Source organism: Lynx rufus, unplaced genomic scaffold (genome assembly GCF_022079265.1).
Source record: "Lynx rufus isolate CCGP_SWC_20201006 ecotype Redwood Valley unplaced genomic scaffold, mLynRuf1.p SCAF_18, whole genome shotgun sequence".
Taxonomy (NCBI): Eukaryota; Metazoa; Chordata; class Mammalia; order Carnivora; family Felidae; genus Lynx; species Lynx rufus.
The window spans coordinates 41,240,213-41,259,401 of NW_025814832.1; the positions used below are offsets into that span (position 1 = coordinate 41,240,213).

The 19,189-nt window shown below is 40.2% G+C and overlaps 1 protein-coding gene across 1 annotated transcript in view; it reads left to right on the forward strand.

The window, feature by feature from the left end:
* Positions 1-19,189, forward strand: part of NSF (N-ethylmaleimide sensitive factor, vesicle fusing ATPase) — a 149,381-nt gene that overhangs the window by 112,079 nt on the left and 18,113 nt on the right. The window contains exons 16-17 of the mRNA XM_047081689.1: positions 5,852-5,918; positions 7,967-8,046. Coding sequence (XP_046937645.1) covers positions 5,852-5,918; positions 7,967-8,046 — 147 coding nt within the window. The remainder of the gene's footprint in view (positions 1-5,851; positions 5,919-7,966; positions 8,047-19,189) is intronic.

Here is a 19,189-nt window from a genome sequence, read left to right on the forward strand (position 1 = left end):
GAAACTTGAGCATCGTACGTACTTTTGTCGTACTAAGTGAGAGGATCTGAATTTAAATTAATTTTTAAAGACACTTTGGGAGGGGCTCCTGGCTGGCTCAGTTGGTAGAGCATGCGTGCGACTCTTGATCTCAGGGTTGTAAGTTCAAGTCCCACGTTGGGTGTAGAGGTTACTTAAAATTAAAAATCTTGAAAACAAGCAAACAAGGAGTCTTTGAGAACGACCACTAGCCCAGCTTCAGCCCATCTGCCTGACTTTTGTTGGGCGTCATTTGTTGTGCAGCGGCACTGTGTATCTATCTGCCGTGTGCCCTTAGCAATGGTAAGTTTGGCACGTCAGTTGTAGTGCTCTAGCTGGGGCGGTTTGTACATTTTTCTTTTTTTTTTTTTCTGCATCTTTCTTTCTGGTACCACTCCTCCTTTTTGGGTTTATCTACCTAAAGTTGTGGTAGAACTTCCCAACTCACTGTGTAAATATCTCACTAGGATTTTCATCTGGCAGCTAATTGCGTGTACTTGTCAGTCAAATCTGAGTGTCTTCTTAGTGAACATTGTGCTGGGGCCTGGGCCAGGGAGCCTAGACTGGAAGGGACTGAGGACACTAGGCCAGAAACAGGGATCTGGGGGAAGGGTGGTGACCTTCCATTACACTAGTAAAGAATTACGTGTGTAAGAAGTGAAAGGGGTGTGTGTATTTAAATTAGAGCAGAGTTGCTACCCAAAGGAGTTTCAGTTGACCTGTCAACTGAAACTGGTCAAGTTACAACTGGAATCGCACAGCCTTTGTCATGGTTAGTAGGTTGTTAAGAGAGTTAGCTGTGAGTGCTCCTCTCCTCATGATAGTAATTAGTACATTAAGAGCTGTCTGTAAAAAAAAAAACAAACAACTACATTAAATGACTGCCGTAGGTACTTTTCTTCTAAAATCTTACAGGTAAATCATGCAGTCAACTGTGAAGGGATTTGTAATGCTTCATGAACACAGTATCTGAGGTAAATTGGTGAGACAGCGTACCAATTTATCATCAGTTTTGACCCCAGCAATGTCCCGAGTAAGATTTCTGTAGCAGTGTAAGCTCTCCACTGTTCTTGAGAAGGGAGACGGACTGATTCAGGAAAAAGCTAGTACTGCAAATAGCCAGTCCACCATGTCCCCGGGCCCTGTGGCTCTAACCCACAATATTGCAGCCTGACAGACAGAGTTCCATGATGGCATCAGAGCCTTTGTGGAATTCTGAACAGTGATTTGAAGAGCAAGCATTATTTTCAGGGACTCCTTGAAATCACTAAAGTTTATAGGATACCACACTGGCTGCTATATTGGGTCCGGTCTTCAAAAAAATAGCAAAGAGCCACTAAGGAACCGCTTCTAAACTTTTCTACTATCTTGAATTCACCAACTCAAACCTAAAAGGGTCCATCATTATGTATCAGGAGGCTGAAATAAATGTCCTATTTTCCTTCCCTTTGAGGGGTGGTGCAAGGAGAGGTGAGGAGCTTCTGTTTCCCTGCTCTTTACATGTACTCATCATGACCCATCCCCAGACGACCTTCTCCTCTGTTCTCTATTTTAGTGGCCGAACCAGAAAGAACCCTTGGCTCTAGTTTCCTCCTCATTACCACACCCGTTCATCCCCAAGTCTTTTCAGTTCTGCCTCCTAAACATCTCTAGAGTCCATCCACTTATAGAACACCCCCCCTCCCGCTTCCAGACCACCATTATCTTTCACCTGGAATTCTACAGTATTAAACAATGATTACTCCCTTCTGATGTTTTCTCTACATCAGGCAGAAAAATGTTTCTTAATCATAAACCTGACATGTTAGTCCATTATTTAAAATCCTTTAGTGGCTTTTCATTTCCTTACAGTAAAACTTCAACTCATATGAGATGTAAGACACTTCACGTCCAGGCTCTTTCGTCACCTCTTCTGCTTCAACTCTCACCAACCATTTCCCACACATACCACACCAACATCTCTTCATTTTAATTCTTACTGACTATATGTCAGTTCCTGCAGTGCTTCTGAATTTTCTCACTCTGAGCCTCCTAATATTCAGTATGCTCCTCTCGGAACAGTTTCTTCTCCGTTTTCCACTGGTTGTGTATCCTTCAGGTCTCAGCTTAAATGTCACTTCCTAAACTTAGGACACCATCGTTGATTCCATAATCCTCAGTGTCAGTTAGGATAGGCTAAGTTATGCTGCAATACTGAGCAACCCTCAAATCTCAGTGGCTTAACATAACACGGTTTAATTCTTATTCACACTGCATGTCCATCATGGCTCAGAGGGGGAGCTCTGCTCATTGAAGTTTCTCAGAGACTCAAACTAACATGTAACAGAGGCTCCATCTCACATGTGATGGCATGATAGCCGAGGCCAGATAAAGGCAACATGGTGAATCGTGCAGTAGCTCTTAAAGCTCCTTTCGGAAAGTGATCTATATTTCCAGTCACATTTCATTAACCGACACGAGCCCCATAGCCATCCCTGACGTAAGAGGGGGTGGAGAACTACAGCCCGACCACATGCCAGCTCGTGCGTGGGTCTCCCCAGTGACTACCCCAGCTCTTTCGCTATACAGCACCATCTCATCTTGTATTTCCTCCAGCATAGTAGTGTCATGCTTCATTATGGTTACGTGGACCTGCTCCCCCACTCCAGTTTTTGCGGAGGTGGGATCGTATATGTCTTTTTCGTTACTCTCTCCATTGCCTTCGTTAATGCTTTACACATAATAGGAATTCAAAATTATTTGTTGAATGAATGAATAGACCAACGCTCTAAGATTTGGTACTTGACCCATTGTTCTTTTACCTCTACCATTTCTCCTTGAAGATATCATCCCCTCTCGTGGTTTCAGCAATCACTGACTGCCCTGAAGGTGAGCCCCATACCCTGACTTCAATCGTACATCTCCAACTACTTGTTGATATTTCTGCTTGAATTTAAAAAAATTTTTTTTCAACATTTATTTATTTTTGGGACAGAGAGAGACAGAGCATGAACGGGGGAGGGGCAGAGAGAGAGGGAGACACAGAATCGGAAACAGGCTCCAGGCTCTGAGCCATCAGCCCAGAGCCCGACGCGGGGCTCGAACTCACGGACCGCGAGATCGTGACCTTGCTTGAATTTAAAATGCAAATTTACTCTTACAGAAAATATTTATTGATTACTTTCTGGTAAGGCATTATATTAAGTAATGTGAGGATACAGAGAGAATTAAGACACCACTTGCCTTCAAAGGGCTTATAGTCTAGTATAATACAAGGAAGAATACAATGGACCCTTAATATGTGTACAATATACAAAATGCTGTACCAAAACGGAACAGAGACAAGTGATTTATGGCAAGATGGAATTAGAACTTGTGTCGTTTGAATCACCAAATCCACTGGGCAAGTATAAATACTATTCTGTGCCAGATCCTAAAGACAACACGAATAAAGTTTTTATCCACCTCACAATCCAGCGGGGAGATACATAGCTGAGGAGGCAAGAGTAAATGGGATTTTAAAATGGGATTTAACACAGTGTGGGAGAGTGAACAAGGGGTTAAGGGGACGGTGCAAAGGAAAGCAAGCAACAGAGGTGTTCTTTCACACACGCAAGCAGGAAACGTTTATTAAGCACCAGTGACGTGTCAGACATTGCAAACCTAATACTGAGGAAGACAGTTCCTACCTTAAAGAACAGATAGCATGTTGGGAGGAACCTACTATCTAGATTGTCCACTTTGCCAGGGTTTTTGTTTTACATCTTTGAGGGTGACTTTTGAGCATAAAAGGACCGTGTAGAGCTAATTTGAGGCTTAAAGAATGAAAAGTCGGGGTGCCTGGGTGGCTTAGTCGACTGGTTGAGCGTCCAACTCTTGATTTTGGCTCAGGTCATGATCTCACAGTTTGTGAGTTCTAGCCCTGCATTGGGCTCTGCGCTGGCAGCACAGAACCTGCTTGGGATTCTCTCTCTCTCTCTCTCTCTCTCTCTCTCTCTCTCTCTCTCTCTCTTTCTCTTTGCCCCTCTCCTGCTCACGCTCTCTATTAAATAAACAAACAAAGCTAACTTAAAAAAAATGAAAAGTCAGCATACTAAAATTTTGTAATTTAAAACCTAGTTTTTCAACACAAAACAAACTTTTTTTTTTAATGTTTATTTATTTTTGAGAGACAGAGAGAGAGCACAAGTTGGGGAGGGGCAGAGAGAGAGAGAGGGAGACACAGAATCTGAAGCAGGCTCCAGGCTCCGAGCTTTCAGTACAGAGTCCGAAATGGGGCTTGAGCCCACGAACCATGAGATCATGACCTGAGTTGAAGTCAGACGCTTACCTGACTGAGCCACCAAGGCTTCCTGAAAACGAACTTTAAAAAAAGTTCAGTTACATCTCTTATTCTATTTGTAAGTCTAGTGACATTTAGCAATTCCTTTAAAGGGGACTTTTACAACTTAATTAAATTTATTTTAATATTTTAAATTATATTTACCCATTTAAAGTATTTTGTTTTCTCTTTGAAGTACTTCAGTTGTTTGTCTAACAAAACATTTTCAAGGTAATTATATTTAATGATAAGTTAAAATACAACTAATAATAAAAGTATGGTGAGCCTTAGATTATCTTTACTATATGAAAGGCTATTTAAGTTATCTCTTACCTTCCAATGTAAAAGTTTATAAAAATGAATTATCCAATTGTGTATTTTAAATTGAACTAGCAAGGCTAATCTAATCTTCATACGGTAAATTTTCTTAACTGTTACTTTAGAGACCAGGTATACACCAGTTGTCTTTAAATTTGATATGAAAAATATTAATATGGAAGGCTTTGATTTACTTTATTTCTGTACCTAATACTTAATTATCTATGGTTAAAAGATAACCACTAAGGAATATTATGCTACCCCAAGCAAGATGGGTGGAGGGGTGGCTACCATCTTGGTGCATTGAGGTTATTTATCAACCAGAAAGACCGGGCTGGGATGCAGGAATTCCTTCTTACAGATGACATCTGTGAGATGCCCTGAACCCAGTTATAGTCGCTAGAATAGGAACGCCCACATTTGTGAAAAGCCTGGTCTCAAGGCCTTGGGCACTTACATTCAACTTATACGTAAATTAAATCTTCTGTCTGGCTTGAAATTGCTACATCCTTGTGAGGATATAACGATTTCCTTTACTGATTGCTTTAATTTGCATTTCTTTCACTGCCTTAAGACAATGTACTGTTATCTTTTGTCTGGTTCTAAAGATACATCTATCTGATCCTTTATAACCAACTTTAACTCTTCTGTAAACATTTTAACCATCAGACCATGGTCTGATTTGAGTGAACAGGATTCTTTCAGTGTTATTCTTGCTTAGCCAGGGCCACAACTCTTATAGATAATAAAATGACATCTAGTTTTATTCTACGCATCCCTTGTGGCTCCGTCTAGCTCTTGAGTCACAACACTGAAGTCACGCTCCTGACATAGGAGAGACCATTGTGATAATTTGATGAGATTTGCCAGTTGATTAATGACCAGCATTCCTCAGCATGCCTGTGTGTGACACATCCAGCTCGTGGGGCTGAAAATAGCATCACCCTACTTCTTGCTCAGCTGTGATCCAGTTGTGTCATCTTGAGCAAGTCATTTAACTGCTTTGGGCCTCAATTTCCTCATTTTTAAATGGCAGGAACTCTTAGTTTTAAAATCCTATTGTCTGTTAAATTCTAATGTAGTAGAGTCTGAAATATTGGTGTTATACTGTGCTTTGTTTAGGCATTGCTCAAGAATTAAGTAAATTTTATCTTTGTGGATATTGTCATAATTATGGAGAGCAGTGAGATAATAAATGGTTTTGCTTTCTTCCAGATCTTTGATGATGCATACAAATCCCAGCTTAGCTGTGTGGTTGTAGATGACATTGAGAGACTGCTTGGTGAGTCACATAACTTTTGCCATTGTACTATCTTTGCCACATTACACTAATGTCTCGCAAATTACAAGAGAAAAATAATGGGTATCTGTAAACTATAGAGCAATAGAATTACTTTTCTTTGTCTTACAAAGAACTATGTTCTTATATGCGAAGTCAGTGATGGTTTTCATGTTAAATATGCCTTATGACCATAACTCCATTATCAACTGCTTTCCCATAAGGGCCCATACCTCATATTATTTTGTTTCTTCCACAGAGTTCCCTGCCCATAATAAGCGGTTAGTAATTTCCATTGAATGATATATTTGCTGTTTTGTACCTCTGAGTTGCCCATCCGTACCCCAGAGTTTCCACTTAGGAACTTTGACAGAACTAAGTAAGGAGGAGGGACATATGAATGGAGTGAAATAACACTTGGGGATAAGCTGCGAGTGCCTTGTACCTCAGTGTCTGTTCTTATAAAACAGAGACAGTGTTTCCTTCCTCACTCATCCCATGGAGTAATCGTGAAGACAAAAATAGGATAAATATGTTGAAAACATTCTGAAAGTTGAAAGTGTTCTATAGTAATTCTTAAAAATATTGAGTAAACATCTCCTTTGCTTAAATGCACTCCTACAGGATACAGAAATGAATAAGACAGTCCCTGCACACAGTTCATAAGGTGTAGTAATCCCCCAGTAAATGCCAGAAAAGTGTTGTTACTTACATTTTATTTCATTGCAAAAATTAGATACATCTGGAATAAGTGCATTATAATAGTCACTCAGGATGCTGTGATAACTGTACTGAAATGGAACCCACATGGTGACTTCATAAACTTCTTAAGGTACTACCCAACACCTGAGTGATCCCTTCTCAAGCTATCCAAAATGGTGTAGTAATGATTCCAGCGAAACTGTACTTACCAAATTTTCCTCATGATTTTCAGACTTGCTTTAGCCCTCTGTTATTTATTTTCTCGTTTCTTAAGGCAATGTTTGTTATAAAGCAAAGACATACCTTTATATATAAAGGTGTATCTGAGGTCTTCTTAATTTGGTAGTTTTATTTAGTGACCCTGGGGTTTTGGTCTGCTATTTTTGATACATTTCGGCCCAGTTTATAGGATTATTTCTTTAAAAGCTTTTAAGCACAAACTCATAGCTCTGTGTAAATTCCTTTATCTAAACACAATTGAGATGTGTGGTCATAGCAACACTACTATGTCAGGAATGTGTGCCCTCTGAGTATATTTTCACTTGTATGAATAGTTATTATCTGTACTTGTTTGTTCATTTATTCGACAAGTAAGCTGAGCCCTTACTACTGGGCTAAAATTAGTAGGGTCTCAAAAAATAAGATGCTGTCGCTATAACATATATTGGGAAAAACGAATGCAAAGTAGAATGTGCCATATGTTTTGGATATTCAGAAAAGGGAAAGATCACTTTTGACTTCAGAGGGCTAATGCCTGAAGGTCGTTCTAAGCACAATACAGAGAAAGCTGAGGAGGTAGCATTCATGCTGAATCTTGAAGGATTAGTAGAAGTTTAACAGAAAGTTGTAGAAAGTTCTCTGTTCTTCCCCATCTGAGGACCAGTCTTAGTGGCTCTATCATCATTTCAGTCATTTTGAAGTATCTTACTTACGTTATTATTTGCCATCTCCCCCGCCCCCCACTACCCATTTTCTGGTATGTTTTGTTGCTGCAAGCTTACTATACTAATGTGGTTTGTGGTCATTTTCTGGAAATGCTTAGTAAATATATCTGGGTTTTTTTCTTCTCCCTTAAAAAGAATGTCTCTGAATATTTAAAAAAAAAAAAAATGTCTACCTGAACTCAAAATGGATATTTAGAAGCTTTTTTAAAAAAAAAATGTATGGGTGAGAGTTCTTACATAATGTTTTAAGCATTTAAGTTATTGGAGATATTTTTTTCTAATTATCATTAGTTGCCTGACAGTCACTTGGGGCTGTGTTTATTCTCGATGCAGAAAAATCTGAATGTTTGGAATATGTGCATATACGTATTGAATCCCTAAAACAGAGCAATATTTCTCTTCCAGATTATGTCCCCATTGGCCCTCGATTTTCTAATCTGGTATTACAGGCTCTTCTCGTGTTACTGAAAAAGGCACCTCCTCAGGTAAAAATAATACAAGGAACCTTTCACAGAGTTTTTCCAGTAAACCGCACATAATGGTGCGAATGAGCTGGCAAATAAGCAAGCGACCATAAACATATAAAATTCTGTTGTTGAGGGGCTTTTGCAAAATCTTCTGGTTTGGCCTTCGATTTGAAGGTAAATGATTTTCTTAACAGAGAAGTGTCCTTTTCTGAAGATCTCAAAATCCTAGTTTTGATTGGTGTTCTGTTCTTGTTGTTCTATAAATTCCCCCCCATATTACACATCCCTCCCTGCCTCCCTCTCCCTTGAAAGACTATGATATTCGTGTAGGAGGGATTAAATGCATGTTTCCATTTGTTTCATTTATCATTTCCTAGGTTTTCCTAAGAATTTGTATTTGGGAAAATTCATTTCCCGTAGGCAGATTTTCTTCTTCTTTACTTATTAAAAATTTTTACAGTTAAGCTTGAATTGTTTCTCTTGTGTCATGTGGCACTTTTGAGTAGGGAGTTTGTAGCCAGGATCTTTGTTCATGTGGTTGCATTTTTACTGATGCTGCTATTGGAGACTGGTGATTTTGATAACTTAACACATTTAAAACTAATATACAAGGGTTGGTTAAATATGTTAATTATGTAGAGGCTTCCAGAGCATGTTTGGCTATGACACAAGACCCAAATTCTGTTGACTGGTTTTATATACTGTGACCTTGAAGAAATGCCAGACAAAAGCAGATACAAAGAGGTTAAGGAGTAAGTTGAAAAACATCTTAATGTCTGTATGGGAATCTGGTATTTGAAGTTAGATTCTAACTAAGTTACATGGAAAATATTTAATGTTAAGTTGGTGAATCTACTTTTTAGTTTAACAGTTAAAAGTGTGTGTGTGTGTGTGTGTGTGTCAGAACTAAGTGATTGACTTGTCTTGATTTTCTAAGATTTTTTGTTTTTTTTGTACTTCTAGAATAGTTAAAAGAAACAGAAGGCCCAAAAATGAATAAACGTTGAAAAAAAAAAATTTAAAAACCCAAAAATGAATAAACGTTGAAAAAAAAAATAATAAAATAAAAGAAACAGAAGGTACAACCTTGAAAATTTACTGCATTCATGGACTGTAAGGATTTTGTAATCATTTTTCCATAAACTATCATTCCCAGTAATTGCAGTTTTAGCTCATAGTAAAGTTAGAGAAGTGAGTATATTTTTCCCTTTTCTGATTCCTTCAATAAGTATGTAAATAGATACAGCTAAAGTTGCTGACAAAGGGTATACCCCCGAATCACCATGTATATCACCTACAAAAAGAATCCTTTCTTATGAAATAGCATTTAAAAATTACTAGATTGGGAGACTCTCCAGGCATTTAAATGTGTATCTTACTCAGTTTTTAGGAGAAGGAAGAATAATTTTTTAATGGTATTTTTTAAACCGCTTGTCCTTTACACTGTTAAACACATTCATTTAAAAAGAGAGACATACCTTAGTTGAGAATACAAATTATTATTTGTAATCCAAAATAGATACCAGTAGAAATAAAATAGGACATATTAAAAAAAAAGACAACCCTTTAAAGACTTAGTAATAACTTTCCATTTTATAAAAATAATTGTAAAATTCTTGAGGAAAGGAACATTATCTAATGTTTTTAAATCTTAACATCTGGTACAGGTTTATACAGATGTACTTCATGAATAACTTATTCAACAAAAAACATAGATAACTTCTTTTCTTTTTAACTTTTTTTAAAGTTTATTTACTTTTTCTGAGAGAGAGAAAGAGAGCGAGGGAGGGACAGAGAGAATCCCAAGCAGACTCCACACTGTCAGTGCAGAGTCCAATGCAGGATTTGAACTCACAAACTGTGAGGTCATGACCTGAACCAAAAAAAAAAAAAAAAAAAAAAAAGAGTCGGATGCTCAACTGACTGAGCCACCCATGTGCCCCTAGATAACTTACTTCTAAAGGTATTTTTTGCATGTCCCCTCATTTTGGTGGGCTTAAGTATTTTATTTTGTACTGTAATTTATATTTGTCAAGGTATGACTAAAGGGAAAACATTCAAAAATAAATAAATTTCAAATGACCAATAAGCACATGAAAAGATACTCCGCATCCTTAGCCATCAGGGAAATGAAAATCAGAGCCTTAGTGAGATACCACTTCATACCTACCAGGATGGCTACAGCCAGAAAGTCAGATAGTAACAAGTGTTGCTGTGCATTTGGAGAAATGGGAACTCTTATACACTGCTGATAGGAGTATAAAAATTTGGGAGGGGCCTTTGGGTCTAGTTCCTCAAAAGGTGAGAGATACTCTACGACGCAACAATTTAGGTATGCACCCCAAAGAAATGAAAATATTATGACCACACAAAAGCTTGTAGATACGCTCATAGCAACGTTATCCATAATAGCCAAAAAAGCAGACACAACCTAGATGTTCACAGATAAAATGTGCTATATGGTATATGGATACAGCGGAATATCATTCAGCAATAAAAAGGAATGACGTCCTGACACGTGCTGTCACATGGATGACCCTTGAAAACATGCTAACCGAAAGAAGCCAGTCACAAGAGACCACATATTGTTTGACGCCATCTGTATGACATGTCCAGGATTGGCAAATCTGTAGAGTCAGAAAACAGACTCATGGTTGCCTAGGACTGAGAGGGGTGGATAGGGAGAATGAGAGGTGACTGCTAACGGGTATGGGGTTTCTCGGGGTGTTTCACATGTTCTAAAATTGATCATGGTGATGGTTGCACATATCCGCAAAAACCCCTAAAAACCATCGAATTGTACACTTTACCTCAGCGACTTGTGTGTTATGTGACTTACATTTCAATAAAAGAGGCACTTAAAAAAAAGCGGTTGCTGAAGCTACCTAATTGATGAAAGGAGGGTTATGGGGGAGCTAGAAGCAAGAAGTGAGCATCCAAAGTACATGGCCCGGCTTGGGAGAAGTCTTAGAAACAGGGATTGGATCATTCAAAAGGGATGTAGAACTAATTTATCTAAGGGCCGCAAAGGAAGGGTATAGGAATATGTAAGAAGTCAAAGATAGATCTGGTCGCCTTAGTGATTGGAAATGGCAGGGATTCTCTTTTAAGGAATACCAGCCCGTCCTGAATCAGGATTGGGTGACTCTGACCCGGCCTGATAGATGGTGGCCTGCTGCTTACATGAACCAGTGGCAGAAGAAGTTACTGTGTCCAGTATTTCTAGTTGGCATACATTTGACAAAATGAAAATATGCTGTCTCTGCACCACCTTGCTTTTTAAGTCAGTTTATATTCTCTCAGGAGAATTCAGGGAAAAATTTCAGGCTGTGATCCGGTGTCGAGAAGATTCGTCTTTCTACAGTGGAAGCATTCGCTCCACCGGACCATCAGCCATGTAGGTTTTTCAGGTGTTTTCAATTAAATATTAAAAGCTCATGAATCCGAGGGTCGCAGAGCCACCTAGGGTGGTAGAAAACTCTTAGTTATTTGTATCACTGTCAAAACAGAAAAGTTGAAGGCATTTTTCTTTAAAAAGCGGAACTGTACGTGTGTACAATATAGTAATCATATCAGCCACAGAATTCTTAATATCGCATTTGTTGTGATTCCAGCTTTCACGTAGAAAAATTATGTGTGCATGTGTGCACATGCTCAAATAAAAGAATCCCTTCAGGGGCACTATGTTGTTATGTATCAAGATATTCTCTTTTCTCCTCCTCCCCTCCCCCCACACCCCTCCTCGTTGTAAATTGGCTTATTAAAACTGGTTCACAAGCCTTCTTTTTTCCCCTTTGTGATTGCTTTGGTCTTGGATTTTCAGTGTAGGACTAAAAATTCAAGTCAGATTTCAGTTACCAGGATAATTTTCTTTGAATTTTAAATTTTTCTAAGTAAATGCATAGATTTTTAATGAACCCGGTATTCAGTGGGTTTGCTTTAAATTTAGCTGGAGAGTTAATTTCATGATTGATTTATTAGCCTTTTGAAAGTATAAAAAGTGGTATCTGTAGTTCATGAAGACTGAAAAACATCATCACATTTTGTTTAGCATCTTTTTAAAACCAATTAAAAGCTTTTCTAAAATGGATTGAACAGGAGAAAATAAAACATGTTCCCTAGGTCTTTATTTCAATCAAGTTTCCCTGTGTTGTGCAGGAGAAGAGATCGAGGGGGGGTAGAGGACTGAAAAGGGCTGTCCCAGCAGGGAGCCACGCCGGAGAAAAGCGCTGCTCTGAGAACTCAGCGGCCGCGGCTCAGAAAGCCCCCGGCCTGCTTCATCTACATGCAGAGTCACACAAGGCACGGGGGCGCTCACCGGCACCACAGAGGCTTCACATGTGCTTCCCTGCTGATTCCCGTGAAAAGCTAACAATTGGCTCGGAGGGTAAAAGACCACTGCAGTTCACCCTCCCTGAGCTGGATGTACAATTTGTCCAGTGTTAGGAAATGTCCGGCTTAGCAGTGAGAGGCTTGAAGACACCCCTCCTTCCAGTGAGATTCCTAAAGCCGGCTCTTTTACTCGGTGACACTGGGGCTCTTTTCAGGTTCTGCGGATTTATGGAAGTTGAGGGGAATGTGCTTTTCAAGATCAGGAGGATGAAAAGCCTTAGTCTTAATGTTGAGGAAGAAGCAGTAGCAAAGCCGTAAGGCCAGGTAAATCTTCCCGCAACCTGCAGCACCGACGGCTTTATTATTTTCCTCACAGATCTCTTCTGGCACCTTTTTTTCCTTTCGAGAGACAAAATCAAGTGCCTGCAGAGGAACTCCTCAAGCTGTAAAATGACAGGACTTCCCAGTTTCCTCAAGTGCGGGAGTAGTTAAGCCCATTAACCTGACTGCTTCAGTGCTCAGTTTACTTGACACTTGGGGGGAATCAGTTTGGAAGACGGCATCTGTGTCTACCAGAATGGCCTTGTGATCTATGGAGAACCGTGCCTTTTTGAGTTCCGGTGCTTCCCAACCTTTCTCTGTAGTGGCATAGAGAAAATGGTCACATCTGAGGAGGCCCGTGGGTCTGTGGACGCCGCCACCCCAAGGGCCACCCAGCCTTCCCCAGGGCTGACGAGAATTGACATCTGAGTCCACCCTTAACCTATTTGCGGCATACCGGTTGGAAAACTCTTTGGCAACGGTGAACTCCTGTAAGAGAAGATCACTCCAAATCCATAGCAATATTACTGAAGTAGAATTCAGACCTCATGGTTGTTATTAGAGTTTCAGTTAAAATACAAAGTCGTTGAGGGTAAAAATAACTCCCTCGCTGCTCTGGCACCTGGGGATGTTACCGAATACGAAAGAAGGAGGATTTAGAGCTGGGACAGGCATCACGTGTAAACCAGTAAGAAACTGTCACGAGCTGCTGGTGGGAACTCGAGCGGGCGTTATTTGTGTGTCCCGTGGATTTCGTTTTGACATCACCGGTCTCTAGACAAGATTGCCTTTCGTGTAATCCTTACACGACATCTGAGTGCGGTCTTACTTCAGAGATGGTATTAGGAAGTCTTGGTAACATTAAGCAACTCTTCAGGCTTTGGGTTTCTTCAGCAAAATAAGCAGATAATGGAAGAGACTCCAAATCGTGCAGGCCCCAACATGAGTATCTCCCCATCTATCTGTTCAAAATTAACTCTGGCTAATGACTACAATATGACTCAGTAAGATGTATAACCACTTTAGGAAAGAGGTGTAGTCATTTTGCCAGACACATCATTGTAATCACCGATGTGGTGACTCGTGCTTTGGACTTCTTTGTTGAAGAAAAGCTGTATGATGGTTGACAACTTAGTGGCCCAGTTTTTCCATTTATTAAGTCAGTGATATTAAATGTCTACTGTATTTTATAAAATTTCCTATACTTTGCTTAAATCGAATATACATACAGTACATATATATGTAGAATGATTTTAAGTACATAAATTACAGCGAAAGACATTTGGTGAGTCCTTTCATAAAGCGTTGCTACAGATATCTGCTGAATAAAACCATGTTTTCAGGGATGCCTGGCTGGCTCAGTCGGTAGAGCATAGAGCATACGAGTCTTGATCTCAGGGTCATGAGTTCAAGCCCCACGTTGGGTGTGGAACCTACTTAAAAATAAATCAAGTTAATAAATAAATTAAAACAGACACATTAAAATACATGTTTCTCAAAGTTGGGATTTTGTTTTGGTTTTTGGTAGAGCACATCTATGATAGGTATTAATGAATACAAAAATTATAAAACATATACAGTATTTTCAGCTAACTCAAAATTAAATATCTAAAGTTTAATTAGCAGGACACTGCTAATGGTGTCGAGACAATAGCCTCTCACTGCCAGAATGTCTTCAGGTCTAGCCCCATCGCCTTAAATATATTATTGTGACATGACATCGGTGTTAGGAAAGTGTTGATTTTAGTACCACGGTATTCCACGGTGCCGTGAACCTTGTTATGACGACCCCCTCTGCAGAACTTCCTCTTTGTGTTGGAGTCAGAAAACCTAAGTTGGAGTCTTAGCTCAGTCAACTTTGAACTAGTCCCTTAATATCTTTGTTTATTTCTTCATCTGTACAATGGAGGTAATTCTCCCTGCTTTACTTACCCCAATGAGGGCCAACTAATGTACAGTATAATGTATAGTGAAGTCCTCTAAACCCGTGGACTACGCAGGTAGAAGGTATTAATGCTTTGTTATAAAAAGCATGGAGTTACTGAAAAGTAGGAATGTTTTGTCCACAGAGCATGCCATTTGTAAAGAATTGACTTATAGAGTCTTCTCCTAACATCTTCAAAAAGGGAATGAATGTCTGTCCTTGTTTTGAATATGCCCATTAGTTGGGGCTCCAGGGTTGACATCTCAGATACTGTTTGTTCCTGTTTTGTTGCTGTTTCAAAGTTCTTAGAGGGTCTAGTATTTTGTGAAGACTATTGTATGCAACTAGAAATACATCTTCTGGTTGTTGTTTTTTTGTTCTGTTTTGTTTTAAGAATAGAGGTACCTTTAGATAGTCCACAGAATCTTTGTAGCTTGTAAGACAGGAAAACTAAAGAATGCAGCCATTTTTCTGTAGCAGATTTTCATGGAGAGTGAGTTCAGGGTTCCAACTTGGAGTGCCCAGGCACAACTTGCCTCATGTGCAGTACTGGGGAAAAAACAAGTACCCCCTACTTCCCTATCTCCCATTTGCTGGGAATTAGAAGCTTCCTAAGTGCTCTGGTCTGGGAATTAAAGACCCCTGTTATAAAAGGAAGAATGAAATAGAGACGGGAATGTCAGGGCTCAGCTGGGAAGGAGTAGATGGAGGACTAGGGCTTCTGGCCATTGTGAGGTCCCCACGGACACTGCCTATTAACATTTATCCTCAGCCTCCAGGGACTGGCCCACGTACTGGCTCTTTCCCTGCAGTCGCCTGTTGCTTGTGACTAAAGCTCCCTTTTCTCCCAACTCAAGGTGGAACAAAACAGTGTTTCATAGAGTCTCTCCTACCTTCTTGTCCCTAAAACAAGCACACAGATCTTTGGGGATTTCCTAGGGCTTTCTACTACCTGGCATGACAATGTTGGGTGAGAAGAGCCACTAAGGGGAACCTTACAAAAGGTCCAGAACAATCCATCAATATTCCTGATAGTTATTGGGATATAGATGGAACGAGGTCTTGATCTTTTTAAATCACTCCTTGGTCTATAACCACATCTTCCTCTTGACAGCCCTCCTTATACCTCACACTGGGGAATGGAGAGAGTGCTTCCACAGGAAAGGCCCCAGACAGTCCCACCTTTGCTTTGCTTTGCTTTGCTTTGCTTTGCTTGCCTGCCTGCCTTCCTTCCTTCCTTCCTTCCTTCCTTCCTTCCTTCCTTCCTTCCTTCCATCCTTCCCCTATTTAGGCTATGTGGATGATAATATTCACTGAATGGCTATTTTGAAGGTGGTGGGTGTTAACCACACACAGAACTGGCATTGGCAGTGTAAATAAGAGCACAGGAGTTAGAATTCAGAGACTTGAATTAGAACCCAGTCACTTCTGAGCTTCAGTGTTCACTTTTCTAGAATCGGAGCAATAATAATACTGAGGTTGAGGATGTGAGAATGAAATATGATAAATGTTTATTGTAGTTCTCTGTAAACCGCAAAGCACAGCTCAGTTGTTAGTGTATGATTCGCCTCAAAGAAAACTCTGACCCTGTCTTTCCTCACACAAAAAATACATAAAACCGACAAAGCAACCCACCCATATCAAAGGAGTTGGGCTCCATGTGGCTGCTGCTGAAGAAACCGGCCCTAGAAATGCTGGCAAGAAAGAGCATAGCGGCTTTCTTGGCCCGTAGCTGCCCGCCATCTTGCTCCTACAGCCCCTGCCTGCCTTACTTAGCCCCGGAGCGAGTGGAAGAAGGGGGCAGTTTCCAGAATAAGAGGAACAAAAATGGGAAGGGAGGACAGGGAGAAACACCAGGTGACAGCAGTCAGATGGAAAATTCTGGCCACCCAGCTAGTGACCCGTTATCTGTATTAACTGGGCTTAGGTCAGAAACTTCCTACATAACTGTCAAATCACCTTTCACTTAATCCTCAGTAACTCTCCGAGTGTGCTTTCAGTCGTAAAGGAGAAAGGACTGGGGGAGGTGTGCCGAAATTGTTTATTGTGATTGCCTTTGTCTCAGTGGCCCCTCAACTTTCTGAACGCATACCCCTACCAGTCAAAATAGCATTTGAGCTCATCCTTCCAATATTTTAATACATCTCTTCTTCTGTAAGATGATGTTCATTTTAAAACATATGCAAAAAGGGTGATTTTTAAAAGAATGCAATCAAAGGAAGTTCTATTATTTTTCCATCTTGAAAGTACCTACTCTATCCTAGATGATAGGATTATAGGTGATTTTTTTTCAACTTTATTTCCTATATTTTATAAATTTCAACACTATGCATTTATTCATAATCAGGAAAAAAATGTGTATGCTCTTTCATTTTTTTTAAATTTTTTTTTTTTAACATTTATTTATTTTTGGGACAGAGAGAGACAGAGCCTGAACTGGGGAGGGGCAGAGAGAGAGGGAGACACAGAATCGGAAGCAGGCTCCAGGCTCCAAGCCATCAGCCCAGAGCCTGACGCAGGGCCCAAACTCACGGACCGTGAGATCGTGACCTGAGCTGAAGTCGGACGCTTAACCGACTGAGCCACCCAGGCACCCCTGCTCTTTTTCATTTTTAACTAGCAGCATATAACTGTCAAAACTCTTTAATTCCAGTCTTTCCAACTGATGTGCCATTTAACTAACACTTAAATGAATGTACCTTTGTCTCTAAGCTCGTCTACATGTAGCTTTTTTTAACCTTGTTTTTTCTTAAAAAAAATTTTTTTTAATGTATTATTTATTTTTGAGAGAGAGAGAGAGAGACAGACAGACAGAAAGAGTGTAAGCTGGGGAGGGGCAGAGAGAGAGAGGGAGACACAGAATCTGAAGCAGGCTCCAGGCTCTGAGCTGTCAGCCCAGAGCCCAACGCGGGGCTCGAACCCACAAACCGTGAGATCATGACCTGAGCCGAAGTCGGACACTTAACCAACTGAGCCACCCAGGCACCCCATCTTGTTTTTTTCTTTTAAGGCTGGTTTAAGGTCTGGTGTATAAGACACCTGTGTCTCTGAGAGAACAAGTGTGAGGGTGCCTCATGGCTCTCACAGTTGACCTTGGACACCTACCTGGCATACCACTCAGTGTTTTGCTTCCAGTCAGAGCTTACGATGCAGGAATGCCAATGTGACCAAGGTTGACTAAGATAGACAGTGACAGTTGTATTACGTTCCATGGAAGGGAGATGGAAAATTTTTTTTTCCATCCAAAAATATTTCTTTCGACATGCCAGGTTTGAAATATTACTTCACAGGATGTATGCTTTCACTAGGATGTGCATTTCATAAACATTTGTTCCAACCTGTAGAAATACAAGGATGAGTGAGCCACTACACTGTACCTGCCCTCAAAGAGTTTCAAATCCAGGGCCACCTGTTCAGTTGTGCAGTTTGTGTACAAGGTTAAGTGACAATTGAGGGTTAACATTCAGCCCACACTGTGCTCACTAAGCCATCCACCCTGGTGTGGGGCTGCATCTGCCCTGAGTAGGGTTGCTGGATTTAGTAGACAAGAATAAAGGACGTCCAGGTAAATTTGAATTTCAGAAAGATATCAAGCACTGCATGAGATATACTTGTTTGGGGCATACCTGGGGCTTTGTCTGGCAGCCTTAACCCTGAGAGTTACTCATACAAGGTGCTGGGGCTTTGGGGAATGGGCCTAGGGTAGGGGCATGCTTCTTTCTAGTTCATCCCCCTAGGAGGGGTACTCTTTTTCTAATCGAGGCTGACTGGTGTCCATGTCAGTATCCAGTGAGGGAGAAAGATGTGTACACATGATGTATCTAGTTAATTTTTATAAGTTATGTGGGTTCCAGTGGAATATAAAGGAAAGCACAGTCAATTTTCCTGAGAGAATCTGCAAATGTTTCACAAATAGTTCTTGATCTTGGTCTTGAAAGATGAGTAGAAGGGAGATTTATCAGGGCCATTGTGCCTTGCTAAGGAATTCCAGCTGTGAAGCGATGGGGAGAGACAGCGAAGGATGTGTCTATGCAAGAATTAGCAAATTTTTATTATTTACACACTAACTGACACTTGGAAATTTAAGGATATGTTTTGTGTACAGTTACTTATCTCAGGCTTCATATAGCATATTCAGTTTCACTGGAGAGAGGAATAGGAATTCATAAGAAATGAAAAGCTTTATTTTTTTCCAAATGGCTAAAGCTTAACTTCTGTAAATATCAATTGTTATACTTTAGCCTTTTTTTTTTTAAGTTTATTCATTTGTTTTGAGAGAGAGAGAGAGCATGTGAGCAAGGGTGGTGAGGAGAGAGAGAGAGAAGGAGAATCCCAAGCAGGCTCCACACTGTCAGTGTTGAGCCTGATGTGGGTCTCGATCCCACGAACTGAGAGATCATGTCCTGAGCCGAAATCAAGAATCAGACCCTTAACCAACCAAGCCATTCAGGTACCCCACTTTAGCCTTTTTTTAAGAGAAAAAATTGTTACATACCTGTTTGGTGTCTGAAGCAAAGTATAATAAACAGTATGGTAAAGAATAAGGATCATCATTACAAATCATAATCACATGAGTCAGTAATA